This window comes from Boleophthalmus pectinirostris, unplaced genomic scaffold, assembly GCF_026225935.1.
Source record: "Boleophthalmus pectinirostris isolate CB_2022bp ecotype Guang Dong unplaced genomic scaffold, ASM2622593v1 HiC_scaffold_8, whole genome shotgun sequence".
Classification (NCBI taxonomy): Eukaryota; Metazoa; Chordata; class Actinopteri; order Gobiiformes; family Gobiidae; genus Boleophthalmus; species Boleophthalmus pectinirostris.
Window position 1 is genome coordinate 2,297,590 of NW_026571515.1, and position 9,846 is coordinate 2,307,435.

General features: G+C 50.3%; 1 protein-coding gene across 1 annotated transcript in view; it reads left to right on the plus strand.

Moving 5' to 3' along the window:
- nphp4 (nephronophthisis 4) overlaps window positions 1-9,846 on the plus strand; it is a 217,768-nt gene that overhangs the window by 141,631 nt on the left and 66,291 nt on the right. Inside the window, exon 12 of the mRNA XM_055165588.1 lies at window positions 3,252-3,448. Within this exon, the coding sequence (XP_055021563.1) occupies window positions 3,252-3,448 (197 nt within the window). The remainder of the gene's footprint in view (window positions 1-3,251; window positions 3,449-9,846) is intronic.

Here is a 9,846-nt window from a genome sequence, read left to right on the forward strand (position 1 = left end):
TAAAGGCTAAATCGTGGTTGTGATACTAAAAGTTTTTGTTAAATCACTTCTTCAAACCTCTTCAAAGTTCATATGAAACACAAACATTTTAATGCTCAATGTGGATCCTGCGTTTGTGGATCCTACGTTTGTGGATCCTGCGTTTGTGGATCCTGCGTTTGTGGATCTTACGTTTGTGGATCCTGCGTTTGTGGATCCTGTTTGTGGATCCTGCGCTCTTTTGTGGATCCTGCAGAATCATAAATGATCTTTAAACAGCAGACAAACATTTGCAGTCATTATCAGGTTTTCAAAACTTAGAATCCTGCTTCACCAGAATATGACAGTGGTGGAACAGCCGACTTTTCTTGTCATGGGTCTTGAGAGGCTTTTATAAAATGATTCTCGAGGCCTCGGGGCTGATTTACAAGCCCGTGACCAACTTGTTCTGCAGTAAAAAAAAAAATTATAAAAGGAATTATCACTGCATTTAGACCTGACCTGAGGCTTCAGTCCTCAGGGAGTTTCTTAATTTTATAGTGTTTAACTTTTTAATTTGCTTTTAAAAACATAACAATTTGGTTCCAGAATAACTCCAAGATATTTCGACTTGATTAATCTCCTGCTCTTTTATCAGAACTTCAGGATAGTTTTGAGGTTTGTCACAATTTGTAAAAAAAACATAGAAACAGTTTTGTCGATATTTAAAGTGAGACGAGAGTTTTTTTAAGTAGAAACCTGAGTCACCTCCTCTGACGTCCCGCTGGACCAGGTTCTGTTGTTGTGCCCTGAGGCAACACTTCACCCTCCCTGCCTGGTTTGAAAGTCGGGCGCTCGGCGGGGGTCAGAGGTGCAGATTGTCAGCCTCACCTTTGTCAGTCTGCCCCGAGGCAAATGTGACTTCAGCAACAGTTCACCAGCACCGTGTGTGGAGTGAAGAATGAAAAGTGTAGAGAGAAGCTTTTTAGAAATTATTATTATCGTGTGTGTGAATTTTAATGTGGGGAGGTTAAAAGCTCCGTAAAGTCTTTTATCATCACTTCTGTTTTATGACGTCTTTATGAAACAGAAAAAACATGAAATCGTGTAAAACAGTCCCTGTGAGGTAGAAGAAGCTCAGCTGTGTGTATCGAGATGAAACTGTGTGTTCTGGGGACACTTTTTCCCAGACTCCCCAGTGTCTCTGGACGGTCCCCAAAGATCCTCCAGGTCTGTTCATACTTCAGAAGAAAGCAAGAACTTTCTTTTTGAGGTGAAAAGAACAAGAACAAAGTTTGTTTGGGCAACGACGTTTCATACGTCAAGAGATGTTCTGCTGCCGAACTGCCCCGCCCCCGACGCGACCCGAGTGACTCGAGCCGAGTGACGCGACCCGAGTGACGCGACCCATGACCCGAGTGACGCGAGCCGAGTGACGCGAGCCGAGTGACTCGAGCTGAGTGACGCGAGCTGAGTGATGCGATCCATGACCCGAGTGACGCGACCCGAGTGACGCGACCCGAGTGACGCGACCCAAGTGACGCGACCCGAGTGACGCGAGCCGAGTGACGCGACCCATGACCCGAGTGACGCGATCCGAGTGACTCGACCCGAGTGACGCAACTGAGTGACGCGACCGAGTGATGACCCATGACCCGAGTGACGCGACCCATGACCCGAGTGACGCGACCCGAGTGACGCGACCCGAGTGACGCGACCCGAGTGGCGCGACCCGAGTGACGTGAGCCGAGTGACGCGACCCATGACCTGAGTGACACGACCCGAGTGACGCAACTGAGTGACGCGAGCCGAGTGACGTGACCCATGACCCGAGTGACGCGATCCAGTGACCCGAGTGACGCGACCCGAGTGACGCGACCCGAGTGACGCGACCCGAGTGACGCGAGCCGAGTGACGCGAGCCGAGTGACGCGACCCATGACCTGAGTGACACGACCCGAGTGACGCGACCCGAGTGACGCGACCCATGACCTGAGTGACACGACCCGAGTGACGCGAGCCGAGTGACGCGAGCCGAGTGACGCGAGTGACGCGAGCCGAGTCACGTGAGCTAGTGACGCGACCCATGACCTGAGTGACACGACCCGAGTGACGCAAGCCGAGTGACGCGAGCCGAGCGCGAGTGACGCGAGCCGAGTGACGCGAGCCGATGACGCGAGCCGATGACGCGAGCCGAGTTACGCGACCCGAGTGACGCGACCATGACCTGAGTGACACGACCCGAGTGACGCAACTGAGTGACGCGAGCCGAGTGACGTGACCCATGACCCGAGTGACGCGATCCATGACCCGAGTGTCGCGACCCGAGTGACGCGAGCCGAGTGACATGAGCCGAGTGACGCGACCCGAGTGACGTGAGCCGAGTGACGCGAGCCGAGTGACGCGACCCATGACCCGAGTGACGCGACCCGTGAGCCGAGTGACGCGAGCCGAGTGACTCGAGCCGAGTGACGCGAGCTGAGTCACGTGAGCCGAGTGACGCGACCCATGACCTGAGTGACGCGAGCCGAGTGACGTGACCCATGACCCAAGTGACGCGACCCATGACCCGAGTGACGCGACCCGAGTGACGCGACCCGAGTGACGCGTCCCGAGTGACGTGAGCCGAGTGACGCAACCGAGTGACGCGACCCGAGTGACGCAACCGAGTGACGCGACCCAGTGACGCGACCCGAGTGACGCGTCCCAAGTGACGCGACCCGAGTGTCGCGACCCGAGTGACGCGACCCGAGTGACGTGAGCCGAGTGCCGCGACCCGAGTGCCGCGACCCGAGTGACGCGACCCGAGTGACGCAACCGAGTGACGCGACCCGAGTGACGCGAGCCGAGTGACGCGACCCGAGTGACGCGAGCCGAGTCACGTGAGCATGAGTGACACTTAACCCACCTCACCCCCAGTGTGTGTGTACATTGGTGTGTGAATGTGTGAATGTGTGAATGTGTGAGTGGTTCCTTGTTGTAAAGGGTTTTGAGCGAGAACCTGGAAGGTGGAAAAACGATATAGAAAAATGTGACCAGGACCAAGAAAGTTTTTCTCAGCTGAAATATGGAGAACAAACCTCAAGAACCAACAACATGACGTCATTGTGTTCAGTTCTGGGTCTAAAACAAAACTCTTCTGTTCTTCTGAAGTATGAACAGGCCTTTAAACTGAGCAGCTTCGTGGGGTCAGGAGTACCTCGCTGGAGGATTGTATTGTGCCCGTGTTGATGCTGACGTCTGTACCCGCAGGAGTACCTCGCTGCGTGTTGATGCTGACGTCTGTACCCGCAGGAGTACCTCGCTGCGCCCGAGCCTGGGGTGGAGCAGAGCAAAGCCGAGGGCATCGCCCACATGCTGAGCCGGGCCATCACCACGGAGTACCCGCTCTTCTGCAGCCTGGGCACCGCGGAGTACCTCGAGTACGTGCTGAGGAACCCGTTCACCACCGCGCACACCGTGACCATCACCAGCGACCACCCCGAGCTCAGGTACTCACCACACACACCGTGACCATCACCAGCGACCACCACGAGCTCAGGTACTCACTCACACACACTGTGACCATCACCAGCGACCACCCCGAGCTCAGGTACTCACCACACACACCGTGACCATCACCAGCGACCACCCCGAGCTCAGGTACTCACCACACACACTGTGACCATCACCAGCGACCACCACGAGCTCAGGTACTCACCACACACACCGTGACCATCACAGCGACCACCCCGAGCTCAGGTACTCACACACACACACAACATGACTCACTCATCACACCAGCGACCACCCGAGCTCAGGTACTCACCACACACACCGTGACATCACCACACGACCACACACGAGCTCAGGTACTCACACACACACACTCAGTGACTCACACCATCAGGTACTCCACACACACGAGCTCAGGTACTCACCACACACACACGAGCTCAGGTACTCACCACGCACACACGAGCTCAGGTACTCACACACACGAGCGGACCACCACCGAGCTCAGGTACTCACCACACACGAGCTCAGGTACTCACCACACACACACGAGCTCAGGTACTCATCACACACACACGAGCTCAGGTACTCACACACACACGAGCTCAGGTACTCACCACACACACACGAGCTCAGGTACTCACCACACACACACGAGCTCAGGTACTCACACACACACGAGCTCAGCTCACTCACACACACACGAGCTCAGGTACTCACACACACACACACACACACACACACACACGAGCTCAGGTACTCACCACACACATATATAAGAACTTTTTTCACAAATAAACGGCAAAAAAAAGCAACTTAAACATGTTTTTTTCTTCTTCGTTTCACATTTTTTGCGACTTTTACTCTGAAAAATACCGTGATTATTATTTTTTTGCCCAGAATTCGTCTTTTTCTTTTTCTTTTTCTTTTCGTTTTTTTTTTTTCTTTCCCGTGTGTTTTTGTCGTTCCTCTCGTCGGAGTCGTTCTGGAGCTGCGTTTATCTCGGTCGACTGTTATATTTAGTTCTGTTCTCACTGGGATGTGACCTGATGTAGTGAGGGCGCTCTGCTGGAGGAACGAGGGAGGAGGGAGGAGGAGGAGGGGAGGGAGGAGGAGGAGGAGGAGGGAGGAGGGAGGAACGAGGGAGGAGGGAGGAACGAGGGAGGAGGGAGGAGGAGGGAGGAGGAGGAGGAACGAGGGAGGAGGAGGAACGAGGGAGGAGGGAGGAACGAGGGAGGAGGGAAGGAAGGAGGAGGGAGGAACGAGGAGAGGAGGAACGAGGGAGGAGGAGGAACGAGGGAGGAGGGAGGAACGAGGGAGGAGGAAGGAAGGAGGAGGAACGAGGGAGGAGGAAGGAAGGAGGAGGAACGAGGGAGGAGGGAGGGAGGAACGAGGGAGGAGGGAGGAACGAGGAAGGAGGGAGGAGGGAGGGAAGGAGGGAGCGCTCTTCTCTCTCTCTCTCTCTCTCTCTCTCTCTCCTTCTCCTCTCACCTTCTCCCTCCCTCCATCCTATTCCTTCCTCTCCACCCCCCCTCTCTCTCTCTTTCTCTCCTTCTCCTCTCACCTTGCTCCTCCCTCTCTTTCATTCCTCTCTCTCCATCTCTCCTTCTCTCACTTTCTCCCTCCCCCTCTCTTATTCCTTTCTCTCTCTCTCTCTCTTTCTCTCTCTCTTTCTCCTTCTCCTTCCCACCTTCTACCTCCCTCTCTCTCATTCCTCCCTCTCTCTGTCTCTCCTTCTCCTCTCACCTTCTCCCTCCCTCCATCCTATTCTTTCCTCTCTATCTCTCTTTCTCTCTCCTCTCTCCCTCTCTTTTACACACACAAACTCATCTCTCGCTTTTTGTCCCTCACCTTCACTTTGTCTCTCTCTCTCCTTTCTTTCACTCACTTTCTCTCCTTCACCCTCCCCCCTCACCTTCTCCCTCTTTCTCTCATTCCTCTCTTTCTCTCTCTCATTCCTCTCTTTCTCTCTCTGTCTCATTCCTCCCTCCTCTTTCTCACCCTCACCTCTCTCTCTCTCTTTCTCTCTTTCTCCTCTCACCTTGCTCCTCCCTCTCTCTCATTCCTCTCTCTCTCTCTCTCTCTGTCTCCCCTTCTCTCCCCCCCCTCTCTCTTTCTCTCTTTCCCACCTTCTACCTCCCTCTCTCTCATTCCTCTCTCTCTGTCTCTCTCTCTTTTTCTCTCCTTCTCCTCTCACCCCCTCGCCCTCTCTCTTACTTCTCTCTCTCTCTCCTTCTCCTTCCCACCTTCTCCCTCCCTCTCTCCATCTCTCTCCCTCTCTCTCCCCATTCTTTCACTCACTTTCACTCCTTCTCCACCCTTCTCTCTCTCTCTTTCCCTCCCCTATTCCCTCTCTCTCTATCCTGCACAAACCTTTCTCTCTCCCTCACCTTCTCCCTCTCTCTCCCTCTCTCTCTCTCCATTTCTCTCTGTCACACACTAACCTCTTTCTCACCTTCACCCCTCCCTCTTTCTCTCTTTCTTTCCCTCCCTCACTCCCACAGTCTGGTCTATCTCTTTTTTTATCCCTTACCTTCACTTTCTCACTCTTTCTCTCTCTCCCTCACCCCTCTCTCTCTCTCTCTCTCCTTCTCTTCTCTTCTCTTCTCTCTTTCTCTCACTCATCTTCTCCAGTCTTGTGTTAATTTTTTTTCGTCGTCTCTTCTCTTTCTCCTCTCTCCCTGCCTCTCTCTCCCCCCTCCGTCTCTTCTCTCACTCCTCTCTTCTTCCCTCCTCTCCTGCTCTCTCTCTCACTCCCTCTCTTCGTCTGTCACCTCTCTCTCTCTCTCTCTCTCTCTCTCTCACACCTTCTCTGCTTTTCGTGTTTATTTCTCCGTCGTCTCTCGTTTTAATCGTATCGTCGCTCACACGTTTTCTCCATATGTTAGTTTTTTTTCGTAGTCTCTTGTCTCTCTCTCCTCCTTCTCTCTCTCTTCTCTTCGTCTCGTGTTCGTTCTTCCGTCGTCTCTCTCTCTCTCTCTCTCTTTCGTTCTCTGATCGTATCGTCGCTCTCTCTCTTCTTCTTCTTCTTCTTCTTCCTCCGTCGGTGAGTTTAAACGGTGTGAGAGTCGGGGTCTGTTTTCATCGGCTCAGTGTGACTCGACTCTGAGGCTTCGGGTGCGACGCGTCTGACTCACCGAACCTCTGAACGTGTCCTGAAAGATCACGCCGCCGCCGAGGAGGGACACGACCCGAGTGACCGACCACCGCCGAGTGACCGACGAGTGACACGACACGCCGAGTGACACGACCCGAGTGACGCGACCCGAGTGACACGACCCGAGTGACACGACACCTGAGTGACACGACCCGAGTGACACGACCCGAGTGACACGAGCGAGTGACACGACCGAGTGACACGAGAGATGACACGACACGACCGAGTGACACGACCCGAGTGACACGACCCGAGTGACACGACCCGAGTGACACGAGCCGAGTGACACGACCGACCCGAGTGACACGACACGACGAGTGACACGAGTGACACGACCGAGTGACACGACACGAGCCGAGTGACACGACACGACCTGAGTGACACGACCCGAGTGACACGACCTGAGTGACGTGACCCGAGTGACACGATCCGAGTGACGCGACCAGAGTGACATGAGCCGAGTGACACGACCCGAGTGACACGACTCGAGTGACACGAGCCGAGTGACACGAGCCGAGTGACACGACCCGAGTGACACGAGCCGAGTGACACGACCCGAGTGACACGAGCCGAGTGGGTCAAACTCAAACTCACAGAGGGACAAAATAAAAAAAACTGGGAGTAAATCACGGGACAAACAAAGTACTTCCATCTGGGTTGGTCAAGTGTTAACGAGGAAAAACAGGGGCAGATTTTGACATTCAAATGTCTCTTATTCAGAAACTAGAGGAACTATTGAAATAAAGTAAAGTATCAGAATGTAGGAAAGAGTTACACTCCAACAGGGTCAAGTTAAACCTGTGAGATTCTTTCAAGTTCAAGACAAAAAATTTAAAAACTCATGTCGGTAACGGAGGGAATGAAATATGCAGCACTTTTTGGTCAATAAATCCAAACAGTGATAACTCTTGGTTCTCACTTACATATCCTTAACAAACTGGTTTGAATATTTGCTTCATATAGTTTTCTACCATATGGTACAAGATTAGGTTGAAAATCCTCTGACTTTTTGACTCATGAGATTTTTTATTAAGAAAGTTCATGGTAACGGAGGGAAAAGTAACGGAGGGAAAATTGTACAAACAAGTAGAAGGTGCAGGATTTTACATCATTTGTCGCTTTTTTCTTCTGAAAACTTTAATATTACTTCAAAATGAAAGAAACAATTTCTATAAAATATGTCAGTCCTTCGAAGAACATTTTTATCATTTTAAATACTTCAATTTTTTTAAATCCTGTCCCTTCATCAACAGTTCAAAGATGGAATAACACAAGATATGATGAAATACAAACATTTATTTACATGATTTTTAGGTCTTTGAAATTTGGGAAATAATTTTTGTTCCATGTTTCATTCATGGTCTGTTTAAAACGGATGGAACTTTAGAACCAAAAATGGTACAGAAAAAAGGTCAACAGTTTGATAAACTCGAGTACATATGTATCTGTTCAATACATGTTTTATATCAGATGAATTAACTTGAAGTTTTGGCCTTGTTGTTTCCTTCTGTTTGACCGGGACCAAAAGCATGTTTTCTCTTCTTGATGTAATGTTAAACCTTTTCTTATTCAAATAAATGTTTAATAAAAGTTTAGCTCAAACACTGAATCCAGAACAAGCAGAATATGAAATAATAATAACATTTTAAATAAATCATGTCTCTATAGTCTGTGTGCGGTCGGCAGCTCTAATACATGTTTGATTTGATCTCATGGGCCAAATATAATGATATCGTGGGCCAAGTTTGACACGTCTGCACCAGACGGTTCGCAAAACCCCCGGAAGTGCGAGTTCAGGCACCAGCCAATCAGTGAAGAGACAGACATTCTGTGTTGTCAACGATTCCCGAGATCGAGGATTTAAAGCCGGAACAAAGAGAATGTTTGGTGAATTTTATCAAGAGGATTTCATGAGGAGAAAATTCAGTTTGTCGACTGGACAAAAGTTTTTTGGTTGAAGACGTTTCTTGGCTCATCCAAGCTGCTTCTTCAGTTCTGGTCAGACGCTGGTGGACACTTCCTTATATCTGTCTGCAGGGAGGAGCTAACTACACTGAAACTACTCTGAAACTAACACACACACTTGTTTACAGTTTGTGTTTGTTTCAGTTATGGGCTGTCATGTCCATGAAGCTTCCACACCTCTGACCTGACTACACCTATTGTTGGTTTGTGTTTTTAGTTTGAGGATGGACGTGTAAATAGGAGGTAGATGGTGTCTGAGTCCATTTCTGTTTAGAGAAGCATTCTCTTTTTTAACAAAAATGTCTTTTTTCTCTCTCCTCTCAAACCAATTCTTTTCTCGGGCTAAAATCTGTACCTCGCTGTCCTCAGACGAGCCTGTGGCTTCTAAGTGGAGATGTACAGAAGACTGAGGTCCTGTGTTGCTCTCTCGTCTGTGTTGGTTCATCCAGTTTCTGTCTGAAAGTGTTTGTAGGTTTGAAATATACAGGGATCTCATGTTGTCTGAAAATCCTCTGTAGTTTTTCAGAAACATCAGTCATGTAGGGAACAGTTTCCTCCTTTTCTCCTGGGTTCTGATTCTCTGTTGTCCTGTTTTTTAAGTTCTCTTGGTTTTGTTGAAGGCCCATTTTGGGATTTGGGATTTCAGTCGTTCTTTCAGGAGCAGTGGGCAGCACGTGAGGCGCCCAGTGATCGAACCCGGAACCTTCTTGCTGTGAGGCGTGAGTCCTTGCCACTCAGCCACCGTGCGCCAAATACATGTTTTTCAGTGGATTTCTGAGCATTAAAAAACTGTAACTGAACACATCCATTCAGCCCCGTAACCGCAAACATTTGTGTATCATTTGTTCATTAGTTTTTCAATATAAAACCAAAAATAAGAAAACGAAAAAACAACAGTTTTCTTCATTATTTGTCTCCAAAACCAAAATGAAAAAACAGATAATGATTCATTTTTTTCAGTTTTTGATTTTGTGTTTATATGAAGAATGGAAAAAAACAGATAACGACCGTTTCCCGTTTACGTGACTTCAGTGACTGTGATGTCGGACTGAAGCAGGACTGATCCAGGTCCGGGACCAGAGCGGGACCAGACCAGGACTGAGATCAGACCTGAGACCAGGACCAGAGTGGGATCAGAGCAGACTCCGAGCTTTGACACCAACCCTCAGCTTCGAGCTCCGGCCCTGCTGTAGGCTCTGAGCCTCCGGTCTGGTCCCAGCCTGGTCCCGGTCTGGTCCCGCTCTGGTCCCGGCCTGGTCTCGGTCTGGTCCT